At 39.9% G+C, this 18,347-nt stretch overlaps 1 protein-coding gene across 2 annotated transcripts in view; it reads left to right on the top strand.

Annotated features, from left to right (window-relative positions):
- PSMD14 (proteasome 26S subunit, non-ATPase 14) overlaps positions 1-18,347 on the top strand; it is a 217,560-nt gene that overhangs the window by 102,775 nt on the left and 96,438 nt on the right. For both annotated transcript variants that reach the window (XR_003942874.1, XM_030210102.1), the window contains exons 3-6: positions 8,176-8,247; positions 8,587-8,706; positions 10,336-10,406; positions 12,244-12,394. Coding sequence is in view for 1 of the 2 variants with exons in the window: in XM_030210102.1 (XP_030065962.1) it covers positions 8,176-8,247; positions 8,587-8,706; positions 10,336-10,406; positions 12,244-12,394 (414 nt within the window). In the remaining variant the exon portion in view is untranslated. The remainder of the gene's footprint in view (positions 1-8,175; positions 8,248-8,586; positions 8,707-10,335; positions 10,407-12,243; positions 12,395-18,347) is intronic.

The raw sequence follows: 18,347 nt of genomic DNA, 5'->3' as shown, positions 1-18,347 counted from the left end.
ACGGTTTTAAAAGGGGTATGTTGTGAACATATTTTAAGAAGGCCTGAAATCTCGTAAAAGTAGCACATTCATGCCTGACAAATTAGTTTTACATCTGCTGTGGAATATGCCCAGGATCTGCTCATTTGGACCTGGGGTTTGCAGCAGTACATAAGTAATGCCACACTGGGAAAAGACCAAGAGTCCATCGAGCCCAGCATCCTGTCCACGACAGCGGCCAATCCAGGCCAAGGGCACCTGGTGAGCTTCCCAGTGATTAAGGGGGCAATTGTGTTCACCTCTCTGATGTTTAAAACACTTCTAAAATCCAAAAAGTATAGTTCTCTAGCTTGACTCCTTAATTGGTTCCTCTTGGTCATCCGGTTTGGAAAATCTGGCATATAATTATGTATTTGCCTACAGTATTGCCATTTATGTGCCTTCTTGCCCCCTAAAACTAGACAGCTCCTAGTGCGTAAGTGGATAAATGATCTCTTATAGAATACTGAATAGTGGAAAAGTATATACCATTCCTGTGTTATGAGTGGCGTGCACATTACTTTTTCATATTCATACATATATCTAAGCCAGGGCGAGACAAATCCTAGGTGGCACTGTAATCACTGGCACTCTAATGTTAAGCTGGAGACCAGGGAATGGAAAGGAGAGGGAAGGGGATGGGATTTCTTATACTGTATTTATGTAGTTACAATCAAACTATTTGCTTTCTGTCAAAGCTGTTAGTGCTTTAACTCCCAAAACGTTCTCATTGGTATACCACGTCACCCTCAGAACATCTTCCAAAAACAAAATTACATGTATCTAGGCTGTTAGGCCTGTACAGTGTTCAGTGCTGTAAGACAGTCAGATCACAAGACTGTTTAACACAGGGGCAACACACGCCAACAGAGGAATGCGTATGAAGTATTCAGGCTAGCAGAAGCCCCTCGACTAACGGGGGATTCTTGGTTTCCATGACACAGCCCAGCTCCTGTGTGCCAGGTCTGTGGCACCTAGAAATTTCCATAGTTCTTGGAATTTTCTGCCTTCATATTTTTTTTGCTACTGTCGCTGTTGTGCTGCTGTTGAAAACAGATTTCCTGCTTCTCCGCTGCAATTCAACTCCTTCAAGGGCCGATGATCAAAACTCCGGCGCTATTCTGAATAGCACCATAAAAATGCCGCAAGAACAGCACAGAAGAACAACACCCTAATGCTCAAAGGTAATGAGATGCAAATATAGGTGCCCTCTTAGCTTTGAGCATTAGGGAGTTCGGCGGGAGGATTGTGTTTGATGCATGCGCAGAAGTTTTTTCTGGATGCTTATATTTAGATGCAAGTAACCAATGTGTGCTTTTTTTTTTTTTTTTTTAAAAAGCATGGCTGCTTTAAATTTAGATGCAGGACAAGAACGCAAATGTTTGCTTCACGTTCTGGTCTGCTGTTTCTCGCAACCTGCGCTCAAGCCTTCTGCTTCTAAAAGCAATCAAAACCGGTAGATTTTGCAGAAAGGCTAATGAGAATCATGAGAAATCCTCTCTTCCAACATCCAAATGCCTGCTCTGACCTGGTGTTATTTTTTTTACAGCAGTAAAACACCTTTGTTTCAGGCTCTTTTCTGATCAAAATGACCTCATTTAAATGAGCTTGACTACGTTTGCATGCTTGCTATCTGTGCTAAGGCCTGGTGCGCTCGTTGTTTGCTGCTCTATACCCCTCTTATTATTCTGTGCTGGTAAATGCTGGCGCTGTTACGGTGCTAATGGCTCTAGCACCCGCGTCGTTTACTTTTGATCATCGGCACCTGAAAGCTTGAGTTGCACAGTGCAGGAAGTTTGGGAAGTCTCACAGTTTCAAGTCTCATGAGATTTGAAACCGCAAGATTAGCCCAAACTTGCTGCATTGCAAGGCCCTAGCTTTCGGAGAGCCAAATCACAGTGGGGAGTTGAGAAATATGGTATTTCTTTTGCAACTGCAGTCAGCAAGGTGACAGGGATTAGGTGACTAGCTCCCCAGAGAGAGAGAATCAAGGTGAAGGCTGTGGGTGTATGAGAGAGAGAGCGACTGGGTGAAGGCTATGTTGGGGGTGGGAGGACCTATGCCATGGTGATAGGCATGAAATTTAATGCCAAGAAGTGCAGAGTGATGCATTTGGGGTGTAGAAACCCAAAAGAGAGATACCGAATAGGAGGGGAGAGATTAGCAAGCTTGACTCGAGAGAGACCTTGGGGTGTTGGTGTCGGAGGATATGAAGGTGAAGAAACAATGTGACAAGGCGATGGCCATGGCTAGAAGGATGCTAGGCTGCATAGAGAGAGGTATTACCAGCAGAAGAAAGGAGGTGTTGATGCCTCTCTGCAAGTCGTTGGTGAGGCCCCACTTGGAGTATTGTGTTCAGTTTTGGAGGCCGTATCTTGCTAAAGATGTAAAAAGACTGGAAGTGGTGCAAAGAAAAGCTACGAAAATGGTATGGGATTTGCGTTGCAAACCGTACGAGGAGAGACTTGGAGGAAAGGAGAAACAGGGGTGACATGATACAGACGTTCAAATATTTGAAAGGAGAGGTGTGACCAGTAGAAGAAAGGGAGTGTTGATGCCCCTGTATAAGTCGCTGGTGAGGCCCCATCTGGAGTATTGTGTTCAGTTTTGGAGGCCGTATCTTGCTAAGGATGTAAAAAGAATCGAAGCGGTGCAAAGAAAAGCTACGAGAATGGTATGGGATTTGCGTAACAAGATGTATGAGGAGAGACTTGCTGACCTGAACATGTATTCCCTGGAGGAAAGGAGAAACAGGGGTGATATGATACAGACGTTCAAATATTTGAAAGGTATTAATCCGCAAACGAACCTTTTCCGGAGATACGAAGGCGGTAGAACGAGAGGACATGAAATGAGATTGAAGGGGGGCAGACTCAAGAAAAATGTCAGGAAGTATTTCTTCACGGAGAGAGTGGTGGATGCTTGGAATGCCCTCCCGCGAGAGGTGGTGGAGATGAAAACGATAACGGAATTCAAACATGCGTGGGATAAACATAAAGGGAATCCTGTTCAGAAGGAATGGATCTTCAGGAGCTTAACCGAGATTGGATAGCAGAGCCGGTAGTGGGAGGCGGGGCTGGAGGTTGGGAGGCGGGGATAGTGCGGGGCAGACTTATAGGGTCTGTGCCAGAGCCAGTGGTGAGAGGCGGGACTAGAGGTTGAGAGGCAGGGATAGTGCTGGGCAGACTTATACGGTCTGTGCCAGAGCCGGTGGTGGGAGGCGGGGATAGTGCTGGGCAGACTTATACGGTCTGTGCCAGAGCCGGTGGTTGGGAGGCGGGGCTGGTGGTTGGGAGGCGGGGATAGTGCTGGGCAGACTTTATACGGTCTGTGCCCTGAAGAGCATAGGTACAAATCAAAGTAGGGTATACACAAGTAGCACACATGAGTTGTCTTGTTGGGCAGACTGAATGGACCGTGCAGGTCTTTTTCTGCCGTCATCTACTATGTTACTATGTATTAATCCGTAAACAAACCTTTTCTGGAGGCGGGAAGGCGGTAGAACTAGAGGACATGAATTGAGGTTGCAGGGGGGCAGACTCAGAAGTAATGTCAAAAAGGATTTTTTCACGGAGAGGGTGGTAGATACGTGGAATGCCTTCCCGCGGGAGGTGGTGGAGATGAAAACGGTAATGGAATTCAAACATTTGTGGGATAAATACAAAGGAATCCTGTTTAGAAGGACTGGATCTATGGAATCTTAGTGGACATTGGGTGGCGACGCCGATATTTGGAGAATAAAACCGGTGCAGGGCAGACTTTCTACAGTCTGTGCCCTGAGAAAGGCAGGGACAAATCAAACTCGGATATACATATAAAGTATTACATACCATGTAAACTGAGTTTATCTTGTTGGGCAGACTGGATGGACCGTCATTTACTATGTTACTATGATAGGTGAAGCTAAGAGATAATTGCCCCTTTGTTTGACACATTAAGCAAATGACGTCACACAGCTGACACTATTCTTTTGGAAGGGAGACTGGTTTTTGGCAGTGATGTGTGGTGGTACCATAAGGAACTGATTTAGAACTTCGAACAATCTCCCCCTAGAAATTCATGGTGAATTGTCCCTCCCCAAATTTAAAACAGCCATCAAGATGTGGCTATTTAGACAAGCCTTTGGTCAGTGAGGCGGAGGCGAGTCCAGTGACCTCAATTTCCACTTCTTACCCCTTCCTCTCTTCTTCTTTTGTTCCTCTTGTTTCATCCTCTTAAGTTGTTTTTGTGTTGTGGTCCTTTCTCCTCTATCTTATCCGACATTGTAGTTCTTCTTCCGATTTGTCCTCCTCTTTTGTTTTAGCATGTTAATGGCTTTATTCTGCATGACAGCTTAAGCGGTATACTAAAACTTCTTCTTAATACAAAGGATACTAAGCTTTTGTTGGCTACAGACTAGAGAGCTGCACGAGAGTGGGGATAACAGGAATCCCATGTGGATCCCCTCCAGGTCTGTGGGGATCCCGTGGGGATGGACCCAGGTCCTGAGTGCCCTTCCGGCACCTGGTGGTCTTGTGGCTTCTTTGAGGCACGAAAGTCCCCCACTCTTTCCTGCCCACTGCTGCTGATCCTCTTGCTGTCTGCACTTTTTTAAATGGCTGTCGAGACTTCCAAAGGCGGCCTCACGAGACGTCTATGGAAGTCTTGCAAAGCCATTACTTGAAATCTCAGCAGCCATTTTTAAAAAGTGGAGGCAGTGAGAGGATCAGCAACAGCAGGCAGGAAAGAGTGGGGATCTTTCTTGCCCCAAAGAAGCCACTAGACCATCAGAGTGCCTTGAAGTATGTACATGTGCCAGGAAGGCATCCAGAGCCGGAGGGGAGGTGGATGGACAGAGGTGGGATGATGTCAAAAAGTTGAAGCCAATTAGGCCTTTCTCTGTTTCCCTTTCCTCGCACAGCTGTCATCGCTGTACACGCAAAGCAAGCAAACCTATGAGCTGCTGCATTCACGTCCTTTTTTTATGGTTGGTGACATTTTTATTTAATCTCACTTACATTTTCAAACATGCCGGCTTGTGCAGCATACTGATCTACACAGGGAAATATAATGGAATACCTTTTCATAGACAGAGTAGTAATTTGTTATAAATCATAATCAGTGTGTCATTTGGATGGGCTGGTTATAGGGAGACCCTAGCAGTTATATTTGTGCAGAGATTTTTTTCTCCTGGTAAAGGGCCACTAAAACAGACATCATGTTATGAGAATCAGGTGCTCAACATGCAGAGTTTCAGGCTATTTACTTATTTATGACATTTGTATCCCACATTAAACATGAATTAGGTTGAAATGTGGGATCATTTAAAATCTCTATTTTCTGTGCCTACATCAAAAGAAAAAGATGGCATGTGGGAACTTTTCTCCTTTTGATTTGTGGAGTTGCAGTGGTATATTATAAAAACAAACTTGCCTTTTTTTGTATTACTCATTTTTTCACAGAGAGATATTGAATAAAGAGGGAAGGGATTCCTTCAGAAGTTTTCTTCAGTGTCAGTCTAAATGTGCCAACATTGTCCAGTTCAGCACCCTAGTAATCGCAAAGTTCATACAAAGATAATTATGTTCAGTAGCAAATAAGGGCCCCTTTTACCAAGGTGCGACAAAAGGGTTACACGCACGCCGAGGCCCCCTTTTACCACAGCTGATAAAAGAAAGTCTTGCCTTCCTGCAGGCAATGGCCGTTTGGCAACTAAAGCACTTGCCGTGCGGCCATTTCAGAGGGGGAGTCCTGGTGGTGGTAAGGGCTCCCATGTTAACCCAGCGGTAATCGGGCACCATGTGGCACTGCACGATTACCGCCGGGTACACACCAACGCTACAAAAACGTTTGTAGCGCCAGAAATGACTGCACTCTAGAGGTGGGAAGTACTGCAGGTCTTCTGTGGTAACCTGGTGGTACTTCTATAGCGAGCGGTAAGTCCGCGTTGGGTTTACCATCACTTAGTAAAAGGAGCCCTAAATCTGTTGCCTCAGGCTGCTTGCTATGTGAATATTCCATGACTCTTTCATTATTGCTACCAAGTATTACATATTAAGGGCATTTGCTTTAAACTTTGTTTTAATTCATTTATCCAGTCCCTATGTGCACATGGTTTTGTTTTTTTAAACCCAAAGGTGAATCTTCAGGGTGGTTGAACAATTAGGTATAAACTGTGTTGTTTATGACTTGTTTTGGAATTTGGACTGCTTTGGGTCCTGTGCTGATCTGTATATCTGCTGTCTTATCAGAGTACAGAAGAAAATGATTTATATTACTTTTACTAGTATTTTTATTGCTTATAGAATCTGGTTTTCTTGGGTGGGGGAGGGGGTCAAGGTGACTGTGGCACAGCAAGGGCTGGGTGGGCCGGGAGCTGAGATGGTGGAGATTACTTGTTGCAGGGATGGTTAGATTTTGGCAGGGACGGGTTAGAATCCCCAGGGGGATGGATTAGATTTCGGCAGGGACAGGTTAGATTTCAGTCCCCGTGCAACTCTCTACTACAGACTTAGGCTAGGAAAGGAGCCTTACGAAATCAGTTTCCAAAGGAGCTGCTGCCAACATCAGAGGGGGTTTCCCTCACCCCCCCCCCCCCTCCTCTCCCTGGACTTCACTGTGGACAAGGTTGGGTGTGAGTTGGAGGAAAATGGTTTTAGCCTCTAAGTCCTAAGTTTTGGGGCTGGCTCCTAGTTTCAGTGAAAATTTGTTGAGGCCTGATCTTAGTGCAGGCATTTACATCAGCTATAGGATTGTATCGTTTGTTGTGTCTAGATACCACTTGTGCTAGTAGGTGCCTACTTTTCTTTATAGAATACACTGATCTGTTATAGAATTACTCTCATTGATTGCAAAATTGCCACTTACATGTTTGAATAAAATTCAGAATGATACTGCTCCATATTTTTAATATGTGGCTCTCTAAAATGGCTGTTCTGCTGTATGTGCTGCAAACCAGTGGCATAGCTATGTGGGGCCATGGGCCCACCAAATTTCATCAGGCCCCCTGGTTTTGCTGGTGGGGGTCCCCAATCCCCACCAATTGAAGCCTTGTTCAGCGCCAGTCTCTGGCGCTGACACATTTCTCTGTGCTCAGTTTCACTTAAAGGAGCAGGCTGGACTTGAGGACTGAAAGCAGAGCAGGGAACGCGGCAGTGCCAGAAACCAGCGCTGGAGAAGGCTTCAGCTGATGGGGTTTGGGGACCCCTGCCAGCAAAGGTATTTGCTGCTGTGAGGTTCAGCAGAGCTGCGGGGGGGGGGGGGGGGGGGGAAGGTGTCAGGGCAGCAGACTAAAATGTGCCCCCTCCCACCACGAGGACTGGCTACACCCCTGCTGCAAACTGTACGCATATTTTTTGAATCCTTATATGTATCTTAACCAAAGGCTTCATATTCAGCAAAGGTTTAATAAAAAGGTTAAGCAACTAGATGCATAGGTGACGTATGCAAAATCGAGCTTTGAATCTCTTATTTTTATGGTTATATTCCACAGATTTGTAAATCGTGTTAGTATAAAATCATATCTACAACCCCCCCCCCCCCCCCCCCCCCCCAATTTCTTTTTCAATATAGCAACATCAAAGTTTCACAACACATCGAGTTGGGTTTGTTGTGCTTTAATTAGTGAGTATATTGATGATTTGGAAATAAATAGTGCTAATTTTGGAAGACCTACTTCTGTGACAAAGAGCAGGGTATTTTGTTCACAGATTTTCCACCTAGGGATTGGAGATCCATTTTCTTTCACTGTACCTGTGCATTTGCAAAGTGCTCCCCTAGCCCTGATCAGCAAGTTATGTTTAGCTGCTGAAGCAGATGGAAATTGCTGCTTGTGTTGGTGCCAGTTAATCATGCTAGCCCAGCAGCATTTACATTCACACCACTGTAAGAAACACATAGGTAATTGGTGAATTGAAGACGTTACAGCAGAGGAGTGGTTAGCATTGCTTAAAGAATAACTAAGCCCATTGGAAGCTTATTCTCCCTTATTTCAAATTGTAGGATCACTTAGAAAAAAAATGTCATTTAGTAGGAAAGTGCTTCTTATAGTTTGTAAACTGTGCAGTCTCGTTAACAGTTTGAACGTACAGAACATGAAAAGTTAGTGTAAGCATGTATTGTAATTTTGTCATTCTCCAAAATCAAATTGTGGATGATGGTTGATATATTTTTTTTTAGGGCCCACCTGCAGATGCACCTGCAGTGGACACTGCTGAACAAGTGTATATCTCTTCCCTTGCACTGCTTAAGGTAAGCCTTTCCAAACAAACATTTTAGAAGGGAGAAAGGGCCGGGATCAGTGTGTCCACTGTTTCACAAAATTAAAAAATAATTTTATGCCCGCTTGCCTTTTGTATCCTTTTTTATGTATGAAAGTGATCATTTTGCTTTTGAAGATCATATAATGCTACTGTAATGTTTTTGCTTTAAAAGATATTTCATCTTACGTATTAGACACCATTATAGCATTGCTGTAGAAACAAAAGTTGGTTAGAAAAATTCATTTCATTCATTCATTTGATATAGTGCTCAATGGCAAAGAATTATTTTCAAGATAAGTGAAATCTGTGTTTTTGTTCTCCCCAAAAGATGTTGAAACATGGTCGTGCTGGTGTTCCAATGGAAGTTATGGGTCTGATGCTTGGAGAATTTGTTGATGACTACACTGTTCGTGTGATTGATGTGTTTGCCATGCCACAGTCTGGAACGGTGAGCATATTTTCATGCCCCACTTTATTCATGGAAGTAATGTTTAAAATAACAATTGTTGCCTTTCCACACTCAGTTTTTGGCTATTCTAGGATATGAACATCAAACAGAGTCTTTGTTAAAAGGGGTTAAAGGAAAGCCACCTTTAAGATTAACCCCTTGCATACTTATTGTACAGCTGGCTAAGGGAGTGGTTCCCATTCCTGGTCCTGGAGGCACCCCAGCCATTCAGGTTTTCAGGATACCCACAATGAATATTCATGAGAGAGATTTGCATGCATGAATATTCAATGTGGGTATCCTGAAAGCCTGAATGGCTGGGGTGCCTCCAGGACTAGGTTTGGGAACCACTGGGCTAAGGTGTATGTAGTAGTCCAGCTTCTTCCAAGGCCTGATCACTCACCCTGACTGAGTACAGAACTGTATGCTGGTCTTCTGTACTGTGAATCAATTTGGGTTGTTTATAAAGGAGCTGATTCATTAACTTAATAAGTATAGTAGAGGCTCAATTCAGGATCATGTAAGGCATTAATTTCTGATTTTAATCACCCATTTGTGCCACTGAAATGCTGGTATTAGCAGTTCAAATGTGTGGTTAACCTTTGATTATACCTGCCATCTGGTAACTCTGCTTCCAGGTAGCAAGCATATTATCTATGGCTCTCCCTTTGTTCTCTATTTATTTATTGTCTCCAACTTGGGATGAAATGTTAAAAATCTATAAATCTTCTTGTAGCTTTATTAACTTTGTGTCACAGTAGTAAGAATACTAGTACTGGTTATACCCCCGAGTTAGTTGCCTGCTCTGCCAACACTGTACTTTCACCGTACAGCTTCAGTGTACTGAACTCTTAATGCACTACTTACGTGCATTGACTATAAATCCATAAATTTCAAACAGAAGATTTCAGATACCCATAATCATAAGAACATAAGAATAGCTATACTGGGTCAGACCAATGGTCCGTCTAGCCCAGTATCCTGTTTCCAGCAGTGATCAATCCAGGTTACAAGTTCCTGGTAGAAACCCAAATAGTAGCAACATTCCATGCGACAAATCCCAGGGCAAGCAGTGGCTTCTCCATATCTGTCTCAATAGCAGACTATAGACTTTTCTTCCAGGAACTTGTCCAAACCTTTTTGAACCCCAGATATTCTAACTGCTGTTACTACATCTGCCAGCAACGAGTTCCAGAGCTTAACTGTTAGTTTAGTGAAAAAATATTTAAAAGTATTTCCATGTAACTTCATTGAGTGTCCCCTAGTTTTTTTGAAAGAGTAAAAATCGATTCACTTCTACTCATTCTACACCACTCACGTTTCTAGAGTTTGGTTCTCTAGGTTAAGCACAAAATGATGATATTTACCTGCTATATGAGGAGAGAAAAAATATTTTATGAACAGTAATGGATGCCAAACAGTTGATGTTCAGAAATTTAAGGAGAATGTACTGTTAGTATGAATTATGTCTCTCTGTTTTTCCAAGGTGCAGCTTTGGCATTATATGAAATTTGAGTTCAGAGGTTATTTAATATAGGTTTTGTTCTCATTGTAATACTTTCCTAGCTGTAGATTGTCAGCTTTCTTTTGTTCTGTTAGCAAGATGACTTGTCTTTTCTCTTAATTTAGGGTGTCAGTGTTGAAGCGGTTGATCCAGTGTTTCAAGCTAAAATGTTGGATATGTTGAAACAGACCGGAAGGTAAGTAACACATTTTAAAGCAGCATCCTACAACAGCATTTCCCCAATCAACCCAAAAAAGCTGTCTATATTTAAAATTGCACTTGCACATTTTAAAGTACTGCTTTGATACAGTCTAGTCTTTGCATGCAAAAGTGACTTGAGTTCAAAAGTTATTGTCTTACATTGCAAAATAGTGGAAGTATAGCACATCATGATCTTTAATGCAAGTTCTTATCCTGTATAGTCTGTGCTCCTTGAGTAATATTAAACATCAGATAGTTATGTCCATTAAACTTTGCTTTATTCATAGTTTATGCAAAGCATTACATGCATACACTGATACATGTATGTCTTATTTTATACAAAATTGGCCTTTTTTTTTTTTTTTTTTTTTTTTACATCCAAGTGTTGCCTTGCAGCAGCCTTTCAAGTACCTGAAGAACTTCAAATGTACAGTTCTGATGTCCAGGGCATATTTAATACATTGTTGCAAGGCTGTGCAAAGAGAAATAGCTGTTAAGTTTGACAAAAATAGCTGTTTTCCGAAAAGTTGTTTTACACATGGTCCGAAATAGAAGAGGAAAATAACTGTTGGTATCTGTCTGAAACAGCTGCTGTGTTTAAAAAAAATATATATATATATAAAAATAAAGTAAAAAATTGCCTGATGTGCAGGGGCCATGACTGGCATGGGGCTACTGATCCCCTCTCTTGAGCCTGGAAGGTGGGAAAGGAATCAGCACAAGCACAGGCTCACAAGTTTTCATTTCTTGTCCTATAATAAACAGCAAGCGAGCTAAGGTAATAGCAAGAAGAATGCAGTAATAAGTTTCAGATAACTTGTATTGGCATGACAGGTTTGCATGTGTTGTCAAAGTAAAGATTAAGAAAACGGACTATTCCGTAATGCAATAGTTCTATGGTAAATGCCTTCTCAGTCCTGCCTCTACTTTTCCTATTCTCTCATAAGGCAACTGTTAAAAATGAAAACACATCTTGTCACCCCGTGTAACCTGGTAGGCTGAGACACCGAAGCTTGCCACCGGGTGAGATGCCATTGCCAATGTGTTCAGGACACAGCACTTTAAATGGAGCTTGCCCGGGACTCCCTTTCACCTTTACTTTCATTTACCGGACTGACTTGCTTGTACCTTCCCTTCTCTGTTATACATTGGGCACCATGCTTGTGTGTTTTTAATTTCAAAACAAATAATTTTCTCATCTGCATTGTGTAACTGTCAGTGCAGTAAGTGGTTAGGAAAGAGGAGATCTTGCAGTATTACTGTAACTATTTTTACAAGCAAGTGTTTAATTGCTTTATTTGTAAACAGTTTTCTCCAACAAAACATATGTATGGTAGTGTTAAACAAATTTTTATGGTATTTTACTCTCTACCTCTCAACAGTTGTCATCTGCTTGCTTGAATTCTTTTACTGTGAAAAAACTTCAAAATTAATGTTAGCAAAAGGCTCAGCAGCTGAGCAGAACAGTGCAAATTGCTTTTTGACTGAGTTCCTAGTTCTACTGCTGGTTTAATTGATATTTAAAGAGTAGATATTTACTCAAGTGCTGAAAGGGTAAAAACTGGCTCAGGGAAGGTGTGGTAACAGGGTGAAAAATTGAAAGCATGATCTACCATTGCTAATGTGCATCCCTTAATGATAGCACTCCTTTTGTCACACTTATTCATTTCCATGTTTTCACAATAGTTTGGTGAATGTTTCTAATAGTACCCTTTTCACACCTGTTTCCCTTCTCCTGTCCTAATTTATACCCTGTTACCTTGGTGTTTCTTTTCATATAGTATGTTGTTATTGCTGGCACTGTTACACTGAATGTGCCCTCACTGTTTCAGGCCCGAGATGGTGGTTGGGTGGTATCACAGTCACCCTGGCTTTGGCTGTTGGCTGTCTGGAGTCGATATCAATACTCAGCAGAGCTTTGAAGCCCTATCGGAAAGAGCAGTAGCAGTAGTAGTGGATCCTATTCAAAGCGTAAAAGGAAAGGTACAGTTAAGTTATTTTTGTTTTGGCCCCCCCCCCCACCCCATCTATTAAGTATGAGTTAAATCAGAAATGTAAAAAAGCAATTATGTTTTTTTTTTCTTTTAGATATGTGGGAAACAAAAAAAAAAAAAAAATCTGCAAATGACACATTTAAAATTCTTGCAGTTATTAGTGCACCAAAATCATCTGCCATATGTGTGCGACTCTTGTTACCCTCTTTAGTCAAATGAAATGCAGCTGATTTGAACATGGAGCATTAGCATTTCTTTCATGCTTATTTTGAGAAGCCAAATTCAGATTTTCAGTGGAAGTTATGAATATCAGTTCTCTTGTATGTTGGTATTTATTCGTTACCTCCTTTTGGTAGAGGTGGTATGCTCAGGTAGAGGTAGATGGGTATATCAATTTATAATGTTATTATAAACTTAACACATATAAATTCAAGTTTGTTTTTCTGAAATCCACTGTCTTTATGGAGAGGTTAATATTGTGCTAAAGTAGTAAGTTTGGGAGAGCTAAAATATCCACATAGCTAGTTATAGTGATTGATAACTGCAGACCCTGGGTATGATGGGTTCTGGGGCTCTTTTTTGACATGCATGGAGTACAATTTAGACAATTAAAGTTCCCCCAAAGACTGTCTCAGCCATTTGCATTTTCAGTGAGGAGCCAGATGATTAAGTATGTTAAATGATTCTGAAAAGAGATTAACTTGCAAAGCATATTGGGTTATAGTTGTCCTTTGTTTAAATCTCTTTTGTTCTTGTTTAGTTCCTTTTTTATTTCTTTCTAGCCCCATATGCCATTTTCCTATTTCCTGCCTCATGACAGCAGGGAGCAGCTCTATTATCACCTTCACAGAGCTGTCTGCAAATGTGAGAGGCAATTCGATTTTGCTCAACCACAGGGAGAGTGGATTAGAAAAACTACAGAATATACAGAAATTGGCTAGGTGGTTTACTGCTTTAAAATACTGCTGAGGTGTCTTGTTTGAGCATGTACCTCCATTGTAATGTAGAATAATCGTTTGAATAAAATGATCATAATACACAATTATGAAAGCTGTCCCGATAGTAAAATTTGTGTATTACCTTACAAACAAAAGGTTGGTGTACTGCACCTCGTTTGTAATTTATTTTATATTTCAATGCCCACTGACTCTAGTAAATGTAATATTACTGCTATTTTAGATTGCTCATCTGCCAAAGATAACAATCAAACCTTCTCTGACATGAAATCTTTGAATAAGGAAAATTGAGGCCTCATCTTAACTGCCTTGACTTAGTTTCAAAGCAAAAGCTGCCCGGGTAGGCAATAAAAATGATATGCTTGTGAATTAAAAATGAGCAGATTGTGTTGTTCTGGTTAGATACATAGGTGTAAATAAGAGAAACCAGACAAGTTGGTATAAGATGATTAAAGGAATGAGAGAAGTGTATGCACAATCATTGGTAATTTTCTGATTCAACATGTTCTCTCAGTGCACACAATACATGCGATTTCCGCTGTCTTCACTATATGAGGTGCCCTTTGTGTTTGTCTTCTGAAACAAAATCCAGCCAATAATGCATTAGGAGTTCTTTGCATCTTGTGAAAACATCAGATAAATATCATTTGGAATAGCACCCAGTCTTATTTAATGTTGAAGAGGTTACGCTTTTGGACTGCTTTGAGGCTCCATTTCTTTCTCATTCTGCTCTACTGATTTGTAAAAAGGCACCATTTGTTTTACTATCAGTAGAGAGAGAGAGAGTCTGAGGAAAAGACCTTAATAGTCCTGAAAGATGGTATTGTAATACGATTATTAGCCTATTAGAGGGATTAGCTCTACTTTGTACAGAACAAGTCTTAAGTGGACACAAAGTAAACATAGTAACATAGTAGATGATGGGAGATCATTTTTTTTGCCCCCACCCCTACATTCTATGGTTTTTCTACTTGCTGTGAGGTAATTAACTGATCATTGGAAGTTAAAGATGTGTTGCTTAATATTTGAGGGTAGAGTGGAGGCTAAAGGTAGGGGAATAATATAAAGTTACACACTGAGGGGGGGGGGGAGTTATTTGGGCTGCTGCTAAGATGAGTTATTTTATCACAAGTTGGGCTTTTAGCACATGGTCTCATTGCATAAAATGGGACCCTGTGCTAAAATAGCACGACCTGTGGTAAAATAACCCATCTTTATGGTAGCCCACATTTAAAACTATCGGGGGGGGGGGGGGGGGGGAGGAGTTATCACTTTGTTTAATAGGATTTCAATAATTTATTTCTGTAGTTTTTAAATCTTCAAGTCTTAATGAACTCTATCAGAGGAAACTTAGCACCTCATCAGCTGAGGTGGTGGTAGTGTTGGAGTGAGATTTTTTTTTTCATGGTTAAGAGAAATTGGTCTAAAAAGAGTCTTTAGAAGTGTAGGCTTTAATGCATGTTATAAAAAGATATGACTGAACATATTCATTATTTACAGATGAAAACATGCCTCAAACGAGATATAATTAGCATGCAGTATTCAACAGTATGGTCATAATTTTTAACATTTGCCTTAAAGTGAAAGTTTAACGATTGGGAATGTTCACCTTCACACATCCATAACACACCATGAGCTGTTCTCTATGCTTAGAGAATGACTAGGTGTTACAGAGGGATGTGACTGGGTAAGAGCTTTGCAAATAAGCCTATATAATTGCAAGGACCAATATTCATTCCTTTTTGAATAATTTGTTTTTAATCATTTCAGTTTTGCAAATGAGACAACTGCTCTTTTTATGATGTGTCTGGGATGATTACGGCTATATTTGTAGTTAATAACAGATCAACTGGACTTTGGCCCTCACCGTACAATTACCAACTTTATAAAAAAAATCATTATAATAACCAAAGCTACTGGTAATATTTTTGCATTGTTTTAGGGTATTTTGGGCCTTTGTTTTACTATTGATATGGCTACTTTTCGTATGCAGTTCCGACAAGAAAACAATTTTCTTTCCTGCATTGAGATTTCAATTTTGAAGTGTAAGAATAGCTTTTAGTGGATAGACTAGACTGGTGTCAATTCTGTATTAGCTAATTGTACATTTAGAAATTGCATTATTTTGTGTGCTATGATATTTCTCAAGGAAAATTCAGAGGGGAGTGGTATATTTCATTCAAATGTGAGTAGTGGTTGTAAAAATCTATTTGTCAACACAAATGGATTAGTACTATCCCTCCCCCCCCCCCCCCCCCCACACACACACACACACCGACACACACACATACACAGTCTCCATCTATTGAATGTGCTTATACAGTGAACAATTCTTCAAGGTTATACCAATAAAATTCACATAATTGTAGAAATGTTTTTTTTTTCTGAAGCTGAAATTTATATTTTGTAAATAACTCCAAAAGTTTTAGCCTTCAAGCTTCCCAGCACAGCAATTCAGTGATACCCAATTGGCATGAGTTAGATTTAGTTTTAATGTTTTTTTATTGAAAATGGCACAAAGTACAAAATTTTCTGACTATTTTTATGCTGTGGTCTTACAAGGGACGTAAGATGATGTTTTTATGTAACAGTACTTGGCCGAATAAAAACCTAGTGGTAATAAGCCCCAGTCATATTTCCACGTCACATAGCCAGTTTAATTATTGAAGGCTCTAAATAGCTGATAGTTCCAGGTGATGAAAGTTATTTTAGATAAGACATAATTACTTCTTTTTTTCATACTAGGCATATAAGACTATGAATATGATTCGCTAATGCGTTTCTCGAAATCTATGTCATTGAAGGAGCAAAAAAACGATCAATGAATTAGGGCCTCTACCATTTGCTGAGGTTATATTTTACCAATATCAGGTTTATATGTATGTCAGTGTTTCTTTCTTCATAAAACAGGTTTCTCTTTGTGTGGCATACCATACATGTACATAGCTTCAGTTTATATTAAGATTCATCCACAAGCCACCAGTGAGTGCCATAATTAACTTTCATAATGGTAATGCATGTCCTAAATAATCTATTATTGTACCATTTTGAAGTCTTTGCTTCATTTTTGCTGATTTTCTACAGTTTTAGGGGAAAATGTTTAGTTTTGTTTACCCCAATAATGTTTATAGTTGAAAAGGAAGAACAATTTTTCAAACAAAATCAGAAACCATGTATATATTGATGAAAGTTAATATATAAATAAAATTCAATATAAGTGCACCATCAAATGTAGGAATTATGCATAAGTATAACTAGTTCAAAATTATGGTTACAACTAATTCTCTACAGTTCTCTTCATCACTCCAGTATATTGAAATTTCAGACTTGTAGACTTAATAAAGAATCATAAAATATTCACTATACACATATACCAAAATAAAAATAATTCAAAACCAAGATAACTTATCTTGAAAAGAAGTCTTCAGTAATCCACCATAAACTTGCTTCAGGGATAGCGCATCAAAACACTGGTCCACTTTAAATTTGTATCTGTAAGAAAAAAAAAGATGACATCAGTATCCGTCTTATATAAAACGTCTAAGACAGGTCAACCAATCACTAAGGGTCATCTGGGATATTTGATCTCAAACTATTCACAATTTCAGATCAACAACAGTACATCAAATCAAGGACATCCATTCAATCTCGGCATTAAGGCCAATTGAGGTAACCCTTTTTATATTTAGAAAATCTTGCACTGCTCTCCATAAGCTGATATTCATGGTTACCACTACACCAATGAGCAGGGATAAAATCTATAATATACCACTGCATATCTTCTATGGTATGCCCAGCTGAAATCCAGTGTTCCACCAAGGGAGCCAACAGATTCCTAGTACTAAGTTGGCTTTTGTGTTTATTCTAAGCCATACATTCTCTTGGTGTGTCCCACAACAGATAAGTGAACATGGACAGATAATAATGTAAATGACAAAAGCTGTCAAACAATATGTACACCAGCACATGTACCGCAATCCTTAACAGAAAGTCTCTATTTGTCATCGTTTGTGGTGGAACACTACATTATTACTCATAAAGCATATGATTTTTTTTGATGGAGAAAGCTCCTAAGGATTCATTTATATATATATATATATATATATATATATATTTTTTTTTTTTTTTTTTAACCTAGAAATTCAAAAAGACGTAAACAAAATTGAAAACAGACTGTACCATCATATTTGACATTTGTCATTTACATTATCGCTCCATGTTCACTTATTTATATGGGACATACCAAGAGAATGATATACTTTAGACTGAATGAACATAGTACTGGGTTTTAGCTGCTTATATTATAAGGACATAAGCCTTGATATACTGGGACAGACCAAAGGTCCATCAAGTCCAGTATCCTGTTTCCAACAGTGGCCGAACCAGATTTTATGCTGCTTATCCTAGAAAAAAGTAGTGGATTTTCCCAAGTCCATTTTAATAAAGGTTTGTGGACTTTTTTAAAGCAAATTATCTAAACCTTTTTTTTTTAATATGTCTAAGCTAACTGCTTTTACCACATTCTCTGGCAATGAATTCCAGAGTTTAATTGCACATTGAGTGAAGAAATATTTTCTCTAGTTTGTTCTAAATTTACTTCTTAGTAGCTTAATTGTGTGCCCCCTAGTCCTTGTATTTTTTTGGAAAGAGTAAACCAGCGATTCACAACTACCATTTCCACTCCACTCCTTCAATATTTTATAGACTTCTCTCATATCTCTCCTCAGTCGTCCCTTCTCCAAGTTGAAAAGCCTTAGCCTCTTTAACTTTTCCTCATAGGGAGGCTGTCCCATCTCCATTATCATTTCCGTCGCCCTTCTCTGAACCTTTTTGAATTCCGCTAACACAAAAGCTTAGTTCTAGAAATGTGTCAGCTCCCTTGGTGAAACATTTGCTTTCAAAGGAGCTTACTATAGAAGATCTTCAGTGACATCTTTCTCTGCTTATCGGTGTAGTGATAGCAATAAATATAAGGTTACTTATAGA

The sequence above is a fragment of the Microcaecilia unicolor genome, chromosome 7, assembly GCF_901765095.1.
Source record: "Microcaecilia unicolor chromosome 7, aMicUni1.1, whole genome shotgun sequence".
Lineage (NCBI taxonomy): Eukaryota > Metazoa > Chordata > Amphibia > Gymnophiona > Siphonopidae > Microcaecilia > Microcaecilia unicolor.
Note: the sequence above shows the minus strand (reverse complement) of the source record. Positions and strands in the feature narration are given on the sequence as shown.